The sequence below is a fragment of the Lynx rufus genome, unplaced genomic scaffold, assembly GCF_022079265.1.
Source record: "Lynx rufus isolate CCGP_SWC_20201006 ecotype Redwood Valley unplaced genomic scaffold, mLynRuf1.p SCAF_7, whole genome shotgun sequence".
In the NCBI taxonomy this organism is placed as follows: domain Eukaryota; kingdom Metazoa; phylum Chordata; class Mammalia; order Carnivora; family Felidae; genus Lynx; species Lynx rufus.
The window spans coordinates 141,387,395-141,407,807 of record NW_025814889.1 but is presented as its reverse complement, the minus strand read 5'-3'; the positions used below and the strand labels follow the sequence as shown (position 1 = coordinate 141,407,807).

At 44.7% G+C, this 20,413-nt stretch overlaps 1 protein-coding gene across 1 annotated transcript in view; it reads left to right on the top strand.

Annotated features, from left to right (window-relative positions):
* Window positions 1-20,413, top strand: part of TTLL8 (tubulin tyrosine ligase like 8) — a 58,801-nt gene that overhangs the window by 17,519 nt on the left and 20,869 nt on the right. The window contains exons 8-9 of the mRNA XM_047066889.1: window positions 5,620-5,806; window positions 19,816-19,964. Of these exons, the coding sequence (XP_046922845.1) occupies window positions 5,620-5,806; window positions 19,816-19,964 (336 nt within the window). The remainder of the gene's footprint in view (window positions 1-5,619; window positions 5,807-19,815; window positions 19,965-20,413) is intronic.

The following is a 20,413-nucleotide window of genomic DNA, read 5'->3' as shown; positions in this document are numbered from 1 at the left end:
GGCTCGAACGCTCAAACCGTGAGATCATGACCTGAGCTGAAATCCAGAGCCGGACGCTTAACGACTGAGCCCCCCGGGCGCCCCCAGACGTGGCCTTTTCTGGCCTCTTTCACTCAGTGATGCGCAGCTGAGGTCCCTCCAACTCCGTCATGGCTCGGTAGCTCATTTCCTTTTAGTGCCACGTCACGCTCCATTGTGTGGATGGCCCACCGTGTGGCTGACTTTCTCCATCACCTACTGAAGGGCATGTTGGCTGCTTCCAAGTTTGGGCAGTTGTGATCTGGGTGCAGGTTTTTGTGCAACCGTAAGTTTTCAACTCGTTTGGCTAAATACCACAGAGCCTGATCGCTGGACACGATGGTAAGAGTGTGCTTTGGGGCGCCTGGGTGGCTCAGTCGGTGAAGCGTCCGACTTCGGCTCAGGTCATGATCTCGCGGTCCGTGGGTTCGAGCCCCGCGTCGGGCTCTGTGCTGACAGCTCGAAACCTGGAGCTACTTCGGATTCTGTGTCTCCCTCTCTCTCTGACCCTCCCCCGTTCATGCTCTCTCTCTCTCTGTCTCAAAAATAAATAAACGTTAAAAAAAAATTTAAAAAAAAAAAGAGTGTGCTTAGTTTGGTAAGACACCACCAAGCTATCCTCCACAGTGGCCGCACCATTTTGCACCCCACCAGCGATGAGTGCTTCGCGTCCTCCCAGCGCTCGTGGCGTCCGTGGTCCGGATTTGGGCCTTTGTGACAGGTGTGCAGTGTCTCCTGTTGTTTTCACCTAAAGTTCCCCAATGACACGTGGCCTTGAGCATCTTTTTTTTGCTTTTTAAAATACACTATTTTTATTTATTTACTTATTCATTTGTTTACTTATTTATTTGTATGTTTTTAGAGAGTGTGTGAATTGGGGAGAGGGAGGGAGAGAGAGAGAGAGAGAAAGAGAGAGAGAGAGAGAGAGAGAGAGAGAGAGAGAGAGAGAGAGAATCTTAAGCAGGCTCCATGCTCCGTGTGCAGCCTGATGTGGGGCTGTAGCCCATGACCCTGGGATCATGACCTGAGCTGAAATCAAGAGTCAGACTCTCAACCGACTGAGCCACCCAGGCGCCCTGTGTATCTTTTAATATACTTCTTTGCCATCTGTAAATATAGTCTTTGGTGAGAAATCTGTTCAGGTTCCCTACCATTTGAAAATGTTTATGGTTGAGGTTTAAGAGGGGTTTTGTGTGTGTGGTGTGTGTGTGTGTATTTCGGATAACAGCCCTTTACCAGATGTGTCTTTTGCAAATATTTTCTCCAAGTCCATGACTTATCTTCTCATCCTCCTGACAGTATTGAGTCCTGCTTATCAAGTATTTCTTTCATAGACTGTGCCTTTGGGAATGTGTCTAAAAACTTATCACTGCACCCAGGTTCATCTTGGTGGTTTCCCATGCTGTCTTCTAGGAGTTCTGTACTTTTGTGTTTCACACTTGGGTGTATGATCCATTTTGAGTTAATTTCTATGAAGGGTGTAAAAACTGTATCTAAGTTCTTTTTTGTGTGCATTTTTTTTGCACCTGTTTCAGCACGATTTGTTGAAAAGACCACTTTTTTTCTGTTGTATAGCCTTTGCGCCTTTGTCATGGATCAGATGACCATATTTTTGTGGGTCTATTTCTGGGCTCTTTATTCGGGTCCAGGGATCTATTTGTCAGTTATTTCACCAGTACCACACTGTCTCGATTACATAGACTTGTGGTAAGATTTGAAGTTGAGGGACGCCTGGGTGGCGCAGTCGGTTGAGCGTCCGACTTCAGCCGGGTCACGATCTCTCGGTCCGTGAGTTCGAGCCCCGCGTCGGGCTCTGGGCTGATGGCTCGGAGCCTGGAGCCTGTTTCCGATTCTGTGTCTCCCTCTCTCTCTGCCCCTCCCCCGTTCATGCCCTGTCTCTCTCTGTCCCAAAAATAAATAAACGTTGAAAAATAAAAAAATTAAAAAAAAGATTTGAAGTTGAATAGTATCAATTCTCCAATTTATCCTTCTCCTTCAATATTGGGTTGGCTATTCTGTATCCTTTGCCTCTCCATGTAAATTTTAGAATCAACTTGTCAATATCCATAAGATGCCTTGTGGGATTTTGATGGGGATTGCATTGAATTTATAGATTGAGTAGGGAAGAACTGACATCTTTTTTTTTAAGTTTATTTATTTTGAGAGAGACAAAGACAGTACAAGGGGAGGAGGGGCAGAGAGAGGGGAGAGAGAGAGAATGCCAAGCAGGCTTTATGCTGTCAGCATGGAGCCCGACGCGGGGTCTGATCCCACAAACTGTGAGATCATGACCTGAACCGAAATCAAAAGTCTGATGCTCAACCAACCACGCCAACCAGGCACCCCAAGAACTGACATCTTGACAATAAATCTTTCCTATTTGTGAACATGGAATATCTCACTATTAATTTCATTCTTCTTTGATTTCATTTATCAGAGTTTTGTAGTTTTCCTCATATAGATCTTGAACGTATTTTGTTAGATTTATTTATTTATATATTTATTTAAGTTTTTGGGTGCTAATGTAAATGGTGTTGTGTTTTTCATTTCAAATTCCAATAATTCATTTCTGGTATGTGGGAAAGTGATTGACTAATCACTTATTAGTTCTAGGAGTTTTTTGTCAATTCTTTCAGATTTTCTACATAGATAATCATGTTATCTATGAATAAAGACAGTTTTATTTCCTACTCAATTTGTGTACCTCTTATTTTCTTGTCTCATTGCATTAGCTAGGATTTCCAGTATGATGTTGGAAAAACAGTGGTGAGAGGGAGGAGGTCCTTGCCTTGCATTTGATTTAAAAATTTTTTTTAATGTTTATTTATTTTTGAGACAGAGACAGAGAATGAATAGGGGAGGGTCAGAGAGAGAGGGAGACACAGAATCCGAAACGGGCTCCAGGCTCTGAGCTGTCAGCACAGAGCCCGACGCGGGGCTCGAACTCACGGACCACGAGATCATGACCTGAGCCGAAGTCGGACGCTTAACCGACCGAGCCACCCAGGCGCCCCATCTTGCACTTGATTTTAGAGTGTAAATTTCTCATTTCTCACCATTAAGTATAATGTTAGCTATAGGGGGTTTTTGTATATATTCTTTATCAAGTTGAGGAAGTTCCTCTCTATTCCTAGCTTGCTGAGAGCTTCTATCATGAATGTGAGTTGAATTTTGTCAAATGTTTTTCTGTATCGATACGATCATGTAATTTTTCTTCTTTAGCCTTTTGATGTGTAATAGATTACATTAATCGATTTTCAAATGTTGAGCCAGTTTTGCATACCTAAGATAAATCTTATTTGATTATGGTGTATAATTCTTTTTATACATTGTGTATTTGACTTGCTAGTATTTTAGTGAGGATTTCTGTATTATTATTCATGAGAGATTTTAGTCTTTAGTTTTCTTTTCTCATGTCTTTCTCTGGTTTTGGTGATAGGGTAATGCTGGCTTCATAGAACGAGGAAGGAAGTATTCCCTGTTTCTATCTACTGAGATTGTGGAAAATTGCTATAATTTCTTCTTTAAATGGTAGAATTCACCAGTGAACCCATTTGGACCTGGTGCTTTCTGTTTTAGAAGGTTATTAATTGCTGATTCAATTTATTTAATAGATATAGGTCTCTTCAGATCATCTATTTCTTTTTGTGTGAATTTTGACAGGCCGTGTCTTTCAATAAATTGGTCCATTTCATCTGGATTATCAAATTTGTGTGCAGAGAGTTCATAGTATTTCTTTACTATCTTTTCAATGTCCATGAGATCTATAATGATGTCTTCTCTTTTTATTATTTTTTTTAAATTTTTTTTTCAACGTTTATTTATTTTTGGGACAGAGAGAGACAGAGCATGAACGGGGGAGGGGCAGAGAGAGAGGGAGACACAGAATCTGAAGCAGGCTCCTCACCTTCAGTGCAGAGCCTGATGCGGGGATCTATCCCATGACCATGGGATCATGACCTGAGCCGAAATCGAGTCTGATGCTTAAGTGACTGAGCCACCCAGGCACCCCAAGAATAATAAAAATATTCTTATTAAAAATAAGAATAAGAAAAATAAAATATCAAGAATAAGAAAAGTAAAAGTTTGTACTTTACCTTCATTCATTCCTTTTCTAACACTCTTCTTTTCTTGTGGAACTGACCTATGTTATTTTCCTTCTCTTTGAAAAACTTGAGATTTCTTGGCAGGTCTACTGGCAAAAAAAATTTCCTCAATTTTTAAAAAAAATTTTGTCTGAAAGAGTGTTCTATAATCTCATGATTAGGTCTCAGTCTTTAGTGAACCTGTGCCCCCGGACTATGAACGTCACTGTGCTTCTCAGTTTTTACCCCCTTTGGCGGGACAGAGGGCTGGCGGGGGCTGGAGTTGGGTCTTTGCCTTCTCCCAGCAGGTCAGGCTCTGGGCAACTATTTCTCCTGAGGGCGGGCCTCCTGAAGACCAGAATGCTCTGGCAATTTGCAAGATGGTCCCTTTTCCCTTTCCTTGCCAGAAGCAGGAGGGGATTTTTCTCCCATACTCACTGTGAAAACCAGGTCAAGTTGCCAGAGGTAAGACTGACGAAAGCATGCGGGCCCCCTGAGCCGGACGGTCCTGGAATTTTTAACCCTCAGATCTGTCCACACGGAGCCTTCAGTGGTTCATCAATTACAGTTCAGGTTTCCTGTCCGGGTGTTGGCGTCCGGGGGGTTCTGACCTGGTGAGGTGTGGTTCGCTGTATCCACCCGACTGTCTCTGCAAATTTCGGGGACGATGGTTTGTCCGGCGACCTCAGCTCTGAAGCAGCAAAGAAGAGTTGTTGATTCTTTTTACTTGTCGTCAGGCCAGGTTGACAACTTCCAGGCTCCTTATGTGCCTGATCAGAAAGCAGAAGTGCGGTTTTCCCCTTGAAAATGGTTATTTTTATGTTCTGTGAATTTCACCACAATACAGGTTAAAAACGCACATTGTAATGTCTACAACAGCCGTGTGAATGCAGCGCTTTCTCCCGGACCCAGCACTGCCGGGGTCTGTGAGGCCTCCGCCCATGCAGGGCCTGACCCCCATGCCCACCCTGCCCCAGTTTGTGGAGTTGTTTTCATCCCAACAAGCCTCCTGGTCCCTGGGTTTACCTTTCTTCAGGCTCCTTCCCCATAAGTGCGCGCAGACAGATGCTGGCTGTGAGCTCCCTCTCCCTCAGTGGCTTGGGGGTGGGGGGGGCCCAGGCCCGGGCTGCCTCGCGTGGGAGCTCGGCCTCTCGAGGGTCGCTTTCGCCTTGCCGGGGGAGCTCCCCCTGCTTCCTGAGACCCAGGGGTCCAGCTTGACTCTGGGGTTCCAGGAGAGTGAGATGCTGGGTAAGAGTGGGTAAGCTCACAGTGGCTCGCGGGCGTCAGGCAGGACTGCTCACCAAGTACTTACCGGACACCAGCGTGGGCTCAGGAAAGCCGGGCTTCTGTAGCAAGTCAGGAAGTAGTGTCGCGTTCGTGGGTGCTGAGTGTGGCTGGAGGGCGGAGCAGCGGGAAGGCCAGCCGCAGGCGTGGTGCCCAGGTTGGCCGGGCTGGGGCGGCCTGTGTCCGGTGCCCCAGGTGGTCCCCCCTCCACGAGCCTGTGTTTGGGTTTCAGTTCCCGAGAATGCGGAATCCAAGCCCGTGGGCCTCTCGGGGGAGCTCGTGGACACCGCATGCAAGGTGTGCCAGGCCTACCTGGGTCAGCTGGAGCACGAGGACATTGACATCTCCAAGGACGCCGCCCAGGACCTCACGGAGGACGAGTGGAAGGACCTGACGCAGCAATACTACTCCCTCGTTGAGTAAGACGCGCCCCGTGTCCCCCGCTCAGTAAGACGCGCCCCGTGTCCCCCGCTCAGTAAGACGCGCCCCGTGTCCCCCGCTCAGTAAGACGCGCCCCGTGTCCCCCGCTCAGTAAGATGCGCCCCGTGTCCCCCGCTCAGTAAGACGCGCCCCGTGTCCCCCGCTCAGTAAGACGCGCCCCGTGTCCTCCGCTCAGTAAGATGCGCTGGGCAGCAAGGCTCACCTACACGGGGCGGGGGGGGGGGGGAGGGGCGGGGGGCGTCTGGGGGGGGCGGGGGCTTCAGGAGCTGTCCAGGGAAGTCCCGCCCTGGGACACCTGGAGCGCCTCTCCGGGGTTGGGGCTCCTGTCAGGGTGCTGGGGTACGCAGATCCCACCAAGTCCCTGTTGGCTCATAAAAGGATGACACTCCCTTGGGGGCTCCTTTGGGTAACGTCGCCTAAACCATCTTCCACACGGTTCTTGCCTTTTACCTCATTTGAACCCCACGAGTGGGCTCTGGACAGAGCAGAACGCTTGCTCGGCCCAGCCCAGCTGACTCTCCACGGCCTTCAGGGCTCCCTGCCACATGGGAATCCAGAGGCTGAGCTTGGCTCTCCTCCCCGTCTCCCGAAGGGAAGGCCGAGTCCTTCCCGGGGGGCGGGGGGAGACCCAGCACCCCCTGAGCAGCGGCCAACAGAGGAGCTGGGGCAGAGGTGGCCCAGGCGCCCCTGCAGCAGGAGTAGGACTGTGAGGAGGGTCTGCCCAGAGCCCCCCGCCCCCACCACCCCAGGGACACTTGTTCCTTCCTTCCTTCTTTACTTCTTTGGGATCAATCGAGTATTTTCTTTTCCTTTGGATCGAGTACAGCTGCGTGGGCTGCTATCTGTGCAGCCGGATGTACTTCTGCACATGTACCCACCCGGCGAGACCACCACCCAGCTCGGGAGGAAAACCATTTGCGGCCCCCATGAGGCCCCCTAGGCACCCTCCCAGGCAGAGACCCCACAGAGGTCGCACCTGACTGCTACCGCCGTAACCAGTTTCGTTGTGGGATTTCACGGTCACGGACTCACGTGACTTTCGCTTGACGCGGAATCTGTGGGGTTCATCCACACTGTGCGCGTGGCCGGGTTTTCTGCTATCCACAGGGCACAGAACTTTCCCTCCTGACGTGGGTGAGCAGCTGGGTTACCCCTGGTGTTTGAGCATTTTCCAGAGCGGTTCCACGTATCCAGATGCCAACAGCATTGAGCGTGGGCTGCGCTTCCTGCACGTGGCAGGCAGCCTTGTCGCCACGGGTCTTTTCAGTTCTCTCTTCTTGTTCTTCGTTTGCACTCCTCTGACGACCTGGCGGTTGGATATCGCTTCAGATGCTTGTCAGGCATTTGAGTATCTTCTTTTGGGAGGTGCTTGTCCGCGTCTCTTGTGTATTTATTTATTTTTTTTTTCAACGTTTATTTATTTTTGGGACAGAGAGAGACAGAGCATGAACGGGGGAGGGGCAGAGAGAGAGGGAGACACAGAATCGGAAACAGGCTCCAGGCTCTGAGCCATCAGCCCAGAGCCTGACGCGGGGCTCGAACTCACGGACCGCGAGATCGTGACCTGGCTGAAGTCAGACGCTTAACCGACTGTGCCACCCAGGCGCCCCACTCTTGTGTATTTAAAAATCAGGTTGGGGGGCGCCTGGGTGGCGCAGTCGGTTGGGCGTCCGACTTCAGCCAGGTCACGATCTCGCGGTCCGTGAGTTCGGGCCCCGCGTTGGGCTCTGGGCTGATGGCTCAGAGCCTGGAGCCTGTTTCCCGTTCTGTGTCTCCCTCTCTCTCTGCCCCTCCCCCGTTCATGCTCTGTCTCTCTCTGTCCCAAAAATAAATAAACGTTGAAAAAAAAAAATTAAAAAAATCAGGTTGGTTGTATCTTTTTAAATCGTATTAATTAGAAAATTTTTCTTGATTATTTTCTTGTCGTGGTTAATGTTTGTATGATCACCGTCACTGTTCCTGTTAGCTTGGCAGTCTTTCTAAAATGCTCTCTGTCCTTTTTAAAGTCCAGTATAGTTGGGATACAGTGTGGTGTTAGTTCAGGTGGGCAATCTGGTGACTCAGCGCTTCTGTCCGTCACCCAGCGCTCAGCCCAACAGGTGCACCCCTTAATCCTGATCACCGGTTTCTCCCATCCCCCGCCTCCTCTCTGGTGGCCATCGGTGTGTTCTCTGTAGTCGAGTCTGTTTCTTGGTTTGTTTCCCTCCTGTTTTCCCCTTTGCTCATTTGTTTTGTTTGTTGAGTGAAATCACGTGGTATTTGTCTTTTTCTGACTTCTTTTGCTCAGCATTACACTCTCTAGCTCCATCCGTGTTATCGCAAATGGCGAGATTTCATTCTTTTTCATCACTGAGTAGTATTCCACCGTGTGTATGTATGCATACCGCATCTTCTTTATCCACTCATCAGTCAATGAACACTTGGGCTGTTTCCATAATTTGGCTATTGTAGAAAATGCTGCAGTAAACATAGGGATGCACGTATCCTTTCGAATTCGTGTTTTTGTATTCCTTGGGTAAATACTCAGTAGTGCAATTACCATTTTTAACTTTCGGAGGAACCTCCACACTGTTTTCCAGAGTGGCTTCGCCAGGTTACGTTCCCTCCAGCAGTGCAAGATGGTTCCCCTTTCTCCACATCCTCACCGACACCTGTTACTTCTTGTAGCTATTCTGACAGGTGTGAGGTGGTATCCCATCATGGTTTCGATTTGTATTTCCACCATGATGAGTGATGTGGAGCATCTTTTCATGTGTCTGTTGGCCATCTGGGTGTCTTCTATGGGGAAATGTCTGTTCATGTCTTCTGCCCATTTTTAAATTGGATTATTTGTTTTTTTGGGTGTTGAGTTGTATAATTTCTTTATATATTTTGGATACGGATCCTTTATTGGATATGTCCTTTGCAAATACCTTCTCCCATTCCAAAGGTTGCCTTTTAGTTTTTTTGGTGGTTTCCCTCACTGTGCAGGAGCTTTTTATTTGATGTGGTCCCAGTAGTTTATTTTTGCTTCCGTTTTCCTGGCCTCAAGAGTGGTCGTCACATCTTTAAATGGATTTCTAAGAGTACTCTAAGCATTCCTCATTGAGTCCTTTGTTGGATATGTGCATTAAGAATACCCTTTCAGGGATTGTTGGGGTGTGGGAGGAAGAGGAGGGTGGGTGATGGGTATTGAGGAGGGCACCTTTTGGGATGAGCACTGGGTGTTGTATGGGAAACCAATTTGACAATAAATTTCATATTTAAAAAAAATAAAAAAACAAAATAAAATAAAGAATACTCTCTCAGGGTGCCTGGGTGTCTCAGTCAGTTGAGCATCTGACTTCGGCTCAGGTCATGATCTCACGGTTCATGGGTTCAAGCCCTGCGTCGGGCTCTGTGCTGACAGCTCAGTCTGGAGCCTGCTTTGGAGTGTGTGTCTCCCTCTGTCTCTGCCCCACCCCGACTCATGTCATGTTCTGTCTTTCTCTCTCAAAACTAAACATTAAGATAAATAAATAAAATAAAGATTAACTATACTATATAAAAAAAGAATACCCCCTCTTAGTGTATGCCTTGTCTTTTTACCTCTCAATGATTTCTCTTTTTTTTTTTTTTTATGAAGCCCAGTGTTTTGAGTTTTTCTATTATGGTAGGGCTTTTAAGAGTCCTGTTTAAGAAACCTTTACTTATCCAATGTCATGAAAACGTTCTCCTCTGAGTTCTTCTAGATGCTTTAATGTTCTTTCTTTCACTTTTAGCCTTTTATGATTAATCTTAAATTAAGTTTTGTGTTTGGTAAGGGATAAAGATCAATGTTCTGTTTTCTATATACAGACATCCACCACTGATAAACAATAAACATGAGAGGCCATTAGCATAATTAAATGGACATGGGTTTCTGGGGCAGTAGGCCTGAATTCAAACCCTAGTTCTTTTTTTTTTTTTTTTTCAACGTTTATTTATTTTTGGGACAGAGAGAGACAGAGCATGAACGGGGGAGGGTCAGAGAGAGAGGGAGACACAGAATCGGAAACAGGCTCCAGGCTCTGAGCCATCAGCCCAGAGCCTGACGCGGGGCTCGAACTCACGGACCGCGAGATCGTGACCTGGCTGAAGTCGGACGCTTAACCGACTGCGCCACCCAGGCGCCCCAAAACCCTAGTTCTATTAAAGTGTGGCCTCAGGCCCATCACTTAGAAGAAGGAGAAACATGAGTTTTGTTGAAATTTGCTTTTGGCCCAGCATGTGATGTGTTTTAGCAAACCTCTCATGCAGACTTGAGGACTAGTAGTGTGTTCTGAAAAGTCAGTTGAGTCAAGTTTCTAAAATCTGTATCTTCGCTGATAACGTTGCCTGCTTGTTCTCTGAGTTACTGAGAGAACAGAATTAAAATCTCCAAATACGTTTGATGTTCTTGCATTTCTGCTTTTAGCTGTGTGATTATTCACTACATCCAATTCAGGACTGTTTTGTCTTCCTGTGGTCGGACCTTGTCCTCGTTACAGAATGTCCTCTTTAATGCTATCGATATTTCTTGTGTTAATTCTACTCTTTGTGACGTTAGTGTAGCTTTCCTTTGGTTGGCGTGTGCAAGGTGTGTAGCTTTTTCAACCTTCTTACTCTCAATCTGTTGGTGCCTTTATCTTTTGAAGTGGGTCTCATATAAAGAGCATATATTAACGGCCAGGTTTTGCTTTCTGCCCAGTCTTACAGTCTTTTTCTGTCGGAGTGTTTTTACCATTTACACTGAGTCATTATGAATATAGCTGGCTTTAAATTTATCATCTTTCTCTTTGTTTTCTATTACTGACCTCCTCTTTGTTTCATTATACTTCCTGTCCTACCTTCTTCTCATGAGTGAACTAGTTCCAATTATTCCGTTTCATCTCCTATACTCTATTTCAAGCTATATATTTTTGTACTTTTTTTTTAAATTTTTTTTCAACGTTTATTTATTTTTGGGACAGAGAGAGACAGAGCATGAACGGGGGAGGGGCAGAGAGAGAGGGAGACACAGAATCGGAAACAGGCTCCAGGCTCCGAGCCGTCAGCCCAGAGCCTGACGCGGGGCTCGAACTCCCAGACCGCGAGATCGTGACCTGGCTGAAGTCGGACGCTTAACCGACTGCGCCACCCAGGCGCCCCATATTTTTGTACTTTTAGTGGTTACACTAGATATTACAATATGCAATTTTGACTCATCACAGTCTATCTGAAATTTTTTTTTTAGCACTTCTTGGACGATTTGAAACCTTACAATAGTTCAGCTCCATTTACTGCCTTCTTCCCTCTATGCTGCTGTGTCATACATTTTGCTTCTGTGTAGATGCAAACCCGACAAGACATGACTGTTACTGTTGCTTTAAACAATCATGGGGCTTGCGTCAGGCTCTGTGCTGATGAGAGAGAACCCTCCCTCTCTCTCTGCCCCTCCCCCATTTGTGCTCTGTCTCTGTCAAAAATAAAGTATCAAAAAAATTTTTTTAATAAAAATTAAAAACACAAATGGCCAATAAGATGCTCAATACCACTGATCATTAAGGAAATGAAAATCAAGACTACAGTGAGATACTACCTCACACCCATTAGAATGGACATCATGCTTTAAAAAGCACAGAAAATAACAAATGTTGGCAATGATGTAGAGAAATTGGAAGACCTGTGCACTATTGGTGAGGATGTGGAATGGTGCTGCTGCTGTGGAAAACGCATGGCGATTCCTCAAAAAGTTAAAAATATCATTACCGTATCACCTAGAAATCTCACCTCTGGGTATGTGCCCGGAGTAAGTGAACGCAGACTCTCAAAGAGATATTAGCACACCCCTGCTTATAGCAGCATATTCACAATGGATAAATGTGGAAGCAACCAAGTGTCCATTGACGAATGGATAAGCAGAACGTACTACGTACACACAACTCAATTATTATTTACCCTTTAAAAGGAAGGAAACTCTGACAGCTGCTACAACACAGATGAACCTTGAGGACAAATGCAGTATGGTTCTACTTGTATGAGGCGCCTGGCGTAGTCAGATTCACGGGCATAGCAATTAGATGGTGAGGGCCAGGGGCTGGAGGGAACATGGGGAGTTGGTGTTTAATGGGGACACGGTTTCAGTTTTCCAGGATGAACAGAGCCGTAGAGACAGAGGTGGCGATGGTCACACCACATTATCGAGATATTTAATACACTTAAGTGAATATTTTTAAATGGCTCAGATGGCAAATTTTGTTACGTTTCTTTTATGACAATGAAAAACGGAAAAAATATAAGTAGAGGTGAGATAAATGACAAGAGCATAGCAAATGAGAAGGGAGTGAATGGAGTCCCCCTGCTGGGATGCTGTTTGGGAACTGGTAAAGGTCTGACTGAAAATAAGCAATAATAAATCAAGAATGTATATTGTAATCTCTAAGGTAAACCCTGAAAGACAGAAGCAAACGTGCATAATTAGAAATCAAACATAGGAGATAAAGTGATTAACGACATTTAATTAGGTTGCTTCCCTATTTAGGTCATAAGCAGTAAGCGGTGGCTACCTGTCATAACAAGTAGGAAAAAAAACCCAGATAAATTGCAAAATTCATGTTTTTCAAAATGTCGGAGGGTTGTGGAAATGAGGAGGGACAGGTGAGCTACAAGTGGCACAGAAAAGCCGCTCCTGGGTGAGCCGAGTTTGTTGGCCAGGTTATTCCCTAGGAATATCTGACAAATCCGGGTGAAGGTTCAGGTCCAGGCTTGGCCTGAATTTCTTAAGGAATGAAAAGCCACTTGGCCATGTCAACTGCCGTGAAAGACCTAAATCTAGAGGTCAAAACACACGGCCAGTTTTTCCCAGGGCACAGAAGATGGTCTGCCTGGGCTGAAAAGACAGTGAAGCCTTCTAGTTCCGAGGGATTGGGGAAGAAGTTTCTCCTGAAGGACAGGACCTGCAGCAGCATCTTTCAGTCCTACTCTGGAGACACCTGACGCCAGAGCGCCCTGAACCTGTCCAGCTACAAGCTGGCTTTGCTCCCGGCTGCCCAGTTGAGGACGTGAGCGCCACACCATATCTACGACGGACGAGAGTGTGAGCCCACCCTTGGGAAAGAGCGTAAACTTCAGCCTTGTACGCCCTTTAGGGACAAGGGCTAGCATACAAACATTATGAGACTGAGAAGAGGCAGGAAAATCTGACGGAGAGTAAGGGCAAAGACAAGTGATATAAGAAGGATGGTCCTCATGCTGGAGTTAGAGCTGGGTAGATGTAAAATCAGCCCGGAGACAGTAGAAGACGAGGCTGGTAAACCTCAGGATGGGCCCATAGAAACTATCCAAACTTAACCTCAGAGCGGAAAAAAGAACGATGAAAACAGCACAGAGCAAAGAGACGGATGAGCCACAGTCACACGGGCCGCTATGCATATAACTGGAGTCCAAGAAGGGGAGGAGCAGAATGAAGCAGAAGGAACAGTTGAAGATAATGGCTGAGAACGTTTCCAAATTGATAAAAGACTCCAACACACAGATTGAAAAACTCTGAAAACTCTAGGCAGAGGACATACAAAGAAAACCACATTGAGGCACCATAAAGTCAGACTTCTGAAAAAGGAAAAAAGAAACAAAGGACATCTTAAAAGGCAGCTTGAGGGAATAAAATCAGTGTTTCAGAGCAGCGGTGGTAAGACTGAGGGCGACAGCTAATTTTCAACAGAAACCATGAATGCTCAAAGACGATGGAATATCATCTCCAGAGTGCTGGGGGGAGGGGTGGGGGTGGGGGAGTGGGAAGCTGCCACTACAACTCTTCACCCGCAGAAGGACCTTTGAAAATGAAGACAAACTAAAACCAGAGGGTTCTTGAGCAGCAGAACATGACTGTAACAAATATTAAAGGAATTTTGTCACCCTGAAAGAAATCATCTCAGAGAGAATCACATAATCGCAGAAAGGGATGGAAAGCCCCATGATTGTTGTTTTTTAAATGTTTATTTGTTTTGGAGAGACAGAGAGAGACAGAGCACATGAGCAGGGGAGGGGCAGAGAGAGAGGGAGACACAGAATCCGAAGCAGGCTCCAGACTCCGAGCTGTCAGCACAGAGCCCGACGCGGGGCTGGAACCCACAAACCGCGAGATCATGACCTGAGCCTAAGTCGGACGCTCAACGGACTGAGCCACCCGTGTGCCCCTCTTATTGGCCATTTGTAGGTCTTCTTTGGAGAAGTGTCTGTTCAAGCCCTTTGCCCATTTGTGAATCAGTTCGTTTAGTTGTTGAGTTCTCTGTTATGGATATACAGAGATGCATCTAATAGCCCCATCAGATACGTGACTTGCAAACACTTTCATTTCATGGGTTGCCTTTTTATTCTGTTGATCATATCTTTAATGCACACATTTAAAACTTTTCATGAGGTCCAATTTGTTTTTTCTCTCGTCGTCACCTGTGCTTTGCTGTCATAGAAATTGCTGTCAAATGATGTCAGAGAAATCACTGTGAAATTCAATGTTTTGAAGATTTTGCCCTGCGTTTTTTCTAAGACTTTCATAGTTTTTTTGATCTTACATTTAGGTCTTTGATCCACTTTGAATTAATTTTTTCATATGGTTTTAGGTAAGGGCCCAAATTCATTCTTTTGCACATGGATATCCAGTTTTCCCAGCACCATCGTTAAAGAGTCTGTCCCTTCCCCGTTGAATAGTCTTGGCTCCCCTGTCACTGGGCTCTCTGTTCTATTTCATTGGTCTTATGTCTGTCTTTATGCCAGTAACGCACTATCTTGATTCCTGTAGCTTTGTAGTAAGTTTCGATATCAAAAAGTGTGTGTCACCCACCTTTGCTCTTCTGTTTCAAGATTATTTTTGGCTATTTGGGTCCCTTGAGATTCTGTTTGAATTTTAGGATGGGTTTTTTTTTAATTTCTGTGAAAAATACCATTGGTATTTTGATATTGTATGGAATTTGTAGATCATTTTGGAAACTGTTAACACCTTATACAAAATTAAATCTTTTAATCCATAAACATGGATGTGTTTCCATTTATTTCTGTCTTCTTTCAAGTCTTCCAGCAATTTTTTGTTTTCGTTGTGCCTTTCACTTCCTTGGTTGGTTCCTACACACTGTGTGTTATTCTTCTTGATGTGGTTATAAGTGGAATTGTTTACGTAGTTTCCTTGTTTCCTTTCCAGATTGTTCCTTGCTAGTGTATAGATACACAACTGATTGTGTTGTTGCTGTTGACGTATCTTGTTACTTTGCATTTCATTTATTAGCTGTAACAGGGTTTTTTTGTGGTGGACTTTTTAGGATTTTCTACATGTACAATCATATCATCTACAAACAGGTCATTTTACTTCTCCTTGTCCCGTTTGAATGCCATTTATTTCTTTTCCTTGCCTGACTGCTCTTGCTAACACTTCCATCAGTCTGTTGAATGTTGAAAGTGGCATTCTTGTCCTATTCTCAGTCTTAAAGGAAAGCTTCCAGTCCGTCACCACTGAGGATAACGATTGCTGATGTTTTCATACGCAGCCTTTATTACATTGAGGTAGTTTCCTTCTGTTCCTAGTTTGTTGAGTGTTTTTATTAGGAAAGGTTGTTAAATTTTGTCAAATACTTTTTCTGCATCAACATGATCATGTAGGTTTTCTCCCTTCGCCTGTTTTTTAATTATTTTATTTTATTTTATTTTATTTTATTTTATTTTATTTTACTTTATTTTATTTTATTTTTAGAGAGAGAGTGTACAAGCAGGGTGGGGTAGAGGAGGAGAGAGAGCAAGAGAATCTTAAGCAGGCTCTACACTCAGCACAGAGCCCAGTGTGGGGCTCAGTCCCACAACCCTGGGATCATGACCTGAGCCGAACTCAAGAGTCAGGCACTCAACCAATTAAGCCACTCAGGTGCCCCTCCCCTTCTCCTGTTAATTTGATATATTAACTCAATCAGTTTTCACATGTCGAACCATCCTTGCGTTCCAGGAATAAATCCCACTTGGTCGTGGTGTATAATCTTTTAATATGCTGCCGAGTTTGGTTTGCTAGCATTTTGTTAAAGTGTTTTTGCATCAGTGCTCATAAGGGGTATTGGTGTGTACTTTTCTTATAGTGTCTTTGTCTGGCTTTGGTAGCAAGGCAGTGCTGGTGGCCTCCCTCATGGAATGATTTAGAAAGTGTTCCCTCCTCTTCAGGTTTTAGGGAAAATTTGAGAAGGGATGGTATGGGGCTTCTCTAAATGATAGAATTCACCAGCAAAGCCATCAGGTCCTGGGCTTTTCTTTGTTGGGAGATTTTTGATTACTGATTCAGTCCCCTTAGTAGTTATAAATCTATTCATGTTTTCTGTTTCTTCATGATTGAATCTTGGTAGGTTTTGTATTTCTTGGGGATTTGCCCATTTCATCTAGGTTATTCCATTCGTTGGTGTACAACTCTTCATAGTACTCCCTTATAATCTTTTTTATTCCTGTAAAATCAGTAGTAATGTCCCCAATATCATTTTTTTATTTTAGCAATTGGTGTGTTCTTTCTTTTCTAAGTCCATCGAGCTAAAAGTTTGTCCATTTTGTTGATCTTTTCAAAGAGTCAACTTTTAGTCTAATTTTCTCTTTTTTCGTTAATTCTGCTCTAATCTTTATCGATTACTTCATTATGCTAGCTTTGGGTATAGTTTCTTTATCTAGTTTCTCTCTTTTAAAAAAATGTTTATTGGGGCGCCTGGGTGGCGCAGTCGGTTAAGCGTCCGACTTCAGCCAGGTCACGATCTCGCGGTCCGTGAGTTCGAGCCCCGCGTCGGGCTCTGGGCTGACGGCTCAGAGCCTGGAGCCTGTTTCCGTTTCTGTGTCTCCCTCTCTCTCTGCCCCTCCCCCGTTCATGCTCTGTCTCTCTCTGTCCCAAAAATAAATAAACTTTGAAAAAAAATTTTTAAAAATAAAAAAATGTTTATTAATTTTGAGAGAGAGGGAGAGAGAGAACACTAGCTGTGGAGGGGCAGAGAGAGAGAGAGAGGGAGAGAGAGAGTCCCAAGCAGGCTCCACACTATCAGTGTAGAGCCCGATGCAGGGCTTCATCCCGTGAATCTTGAGATCATGACCTGAGCTGAAATCAAAGAGTCAGATGCTTAACCAACTAAGCCACCCAGGTGCCCCTCTAAGTATTTTCTAATTTCCTTGTGATTTCTACCCATTGGTTATTTAAGAATGTGTTAAGGAGCTCCTGGGTGCTCAGTTGCTTAAGTGTCCGACTTTGGCTCAAGTCATGGTCTCATGATTTGTGAGATCAAGCCCCATGTCGGGCTGTCTGCTGTCAGAGCTCCTCTGTGCACCTCTCTCTCTGCCCCTTCCCTGCTCATGCATGCCTGTGCACTCTCTCTCACTCTCACAAAAATAAACATTAGGGGCACCTGGGTGGCGCAGTCGGTTAAGCGTCCGACTTCAGCCAGGTCACGATCTCGCGGTCCGTGAGTTCGAGCCCCGCGTCGGGCTCTGGGCTGATGGCTCAGAGCCTGGAGCCTGCTTCCGATTCTGTGTCTCCCTCTCTCTCTGCCCCTCCCCCGTTCATGCTCTGTCTCTCTCTGTCCCAAAAATAAATAAACGTTGAAAAAAAAAATTAAAAAAAAAAAACAAAAAAACAAAAATAAACATTAAAAAAAAGGAATCTGTTAATTTCCACAAATTTGTTTCTCCTCTTGTTTAGGTTTTTTAACATGGATGTCAACACTGTTTTGTGGTTTTCAAATTGTGCATTTCTTTTGTTAAATTCATGCCTATGTATTTTATTCTTTTTGATACTCTTATGAATGGAACTGTTCTCTTAATTTTGTTCTAGAATTTTTTTATTGGCAGAATATAAAAATACAATCGATTTTTTTATATTGGTCTTGTAACTATGACTTTGCTGAACCCATTTATTATTTCTAGTAGTTGGTACTGTGTGTGTGTGTGTGTGTGTGTGTGTGTGTGTGTGTGTGTGTATTCCTTAGGATTTCCTACATATGGGAAGGATATGTCATCTGTGAATAAAAGCAGTTTTATTTCTTTATATCCAACTTAAGTTCCAGGAACTCAAAATTGGTTTAACAAAGTTCTGGTTTCTGCTACAATATGAATGAATCTTGAGGACATTATAAGTGAAATAAGCCAGTCAAAAAATACAAATATTGTGTGATTTCACTTGTTTGAAGTACTTAGAGAAGCCAGAATCATAGAGACAGAAGGTAGATGGTGGTTACTGTGGTCTCGGGCAGGGAGACCGGGAGTGAGTATTTAATGGGGACACAGTTTCAGTTTGGGAAGACAGAAGACTCCTGGAGACGCATGGGGGTGATGATTGCACAACAACATACATATTCATAATACTATTGAACTGTACCCTTAAAATGGTTAAGATGGTAAATTTTACATGTATTTTTCCATAATGAAAAAATTTTGAAAAAAGCCAATTGGTAGATTTTATTACATTTACAGAAGAAGAAAACCATGTAATAATTCCAATAGATGCAAAACATTGATGAAATTCAATACCTGTGAAATACCTTGTTTTTTTAACAAACTGGAAAAAGAAAGAAACTTCCTTAATTTGACAAGTTTATCTACAAAAATCCTGAAGTTAATAGCTTTCTTAATGAAATTGTTAGCACACTTAATTGAAAGTGTCCCTGGAAATCAGAATGAGATGTCCACTATCACAACTCCTCAGTATTGGCTGGTCTGTTTAGTTTAAATAATGTTTCTGTTTAGTACAGAAAAAAGAAATAAGAGGCTTAAGATGAGAAAGAAGCAAATACTGACGACCTGATGATGTGCATAGAAAAATTTAAAACTCACGCAGAAAGTTCATGATTATGTGAGTTTTGCCAAGTCAATATACAGCATTCCATTGCGTTTCTATGCATAAACAACAACCATGAAATGGGATTTTAAAATACAACCTACAATAACAGCAAATATCCAGAAAAAATATAATAAAATATATTGAAGACGCTAAACACATTATAAAATTAAACAGAGAAATTAGGGGCGCCTGGGTGGCGCAGTCGGTTAAGCGTCCGACTTCAGCCAGGTCACAATCTCGCGTTCCGTGAGTTCGAGCCCCGCGTCAGGCTCTGGGCTGATGGCTCGGAGCCTGGAGCCTGTTTCCGATTCTGTGTCTCCCTCTCTCTCTGCCCCTCGCCCGTTCATGCTCTGTCTCTCTCTGTCCCAAAAATAAATAAACGTTGAAAAAAAAAATTTAAAAAAAAAATTTAAACAGAGAAATTAATGTCCTGAAAAGTGTGTGTGTGTGTGTGTGTGTGTGTGTGTGTGTGTGTATAAAACCATGTTTGCGAATTAGAAAACTCAGTGGTATAGAGATTGTTTTCTTCCCAAACTATAGATTTTCCAATCTGTAGATTCAGTGTAATCCCAGTCAAAATCTATGCAGGGATTTTCCTTGAGGGCTGAGGTAGAAGGAATTGACAAACTGATTCCGAAATTTATTTGGAAATATAAATGATTTAAGAAAAGCCAGAAAACCTTGATCAAGAAAAACAAAATTAGAGGACTTCTACCCATATTTCAAGACTTACTATAAATCTACAGTAATCACGACAGGGTGGCAATGGGCTGCCTGCACTAACAGACCAGTGTAACTGAACAGAGTCTGGAAGCAGGTCCTCGTGCACGTGGTCACTTAAGATCAAGGTGCCACCTGCAGATCCACAAGGAAGAGTCAGTCCTTCCACTAAATGGCACTGGAGCAAAGAGCATCCTTACAAACAAAAAAAGTGTATCTTCAGTCCTATCTCATAAATACACACAGATTAATTTGAGATGTATCATGTGATATGTGAAAGTTAAAAAAAATTGGAGTATATTTTCATGACCACAAGGAAGCAAAGGTTTCTTAAATAGTTCACCAAGAGCACTAATCATAATAGAGAAAGTTGATAAATTGCATTTTGTTGACATGAAAAATGCTGTTTATCAAGAAGCACTACAAAGAGAATGTCTCACGAATCTCACGGACTCTCTGGATCTTGCCTTGTAGCGGTGATGCTTTCATCTCCAATTCGAGAAATCACTTTTCGCAGTGCCAGGCCCTGCTGAACAAAATCACGTCTGTGAACCCTCAGACGGAGATCGACGGGCTTCGGAACACCTGGATCATCAAGCCCGCGGCCAAGTCCCGCGGCCGAGGTGAGTGGAGGCCAACCGCCGCCCCAGAACACAGTGCGCCAGGTGCAGGTGTGCGGGTGCAGGTGCTCGGGGGTGCAGGTGCATGGTGCAGGTGTGCAGGTGCACAGGTGCTCAGGTACAAGCGCGCAGGTGCACAGATGCATGGTGCAGGTGTGCAGGTGCTCAGATGCAGGTTCACGGGTGCAGGTGCTCAGGGCACAGGTGCAGGTGCACAGGGCAAGTGTTCAGGTGCAGGTGCACAAGTGCACAGGTGCATGGTGCAGGTGTGCAGGTGCACAGGTGCTCAGGTACAAGCACGCAGGTGCGGGTGCTCAGGTGCATGGTGCAGGTGCACGGGGCAAGTGCTCAGGTGCAGGTGCGCAGGTGCGCAGGTGTGCCGCTGCAGGCTCGAAGCAGGGCAGACGGCTCCATGACACTGGTCTTCACGCCTGGGTTCCAAGTTTTGCGCA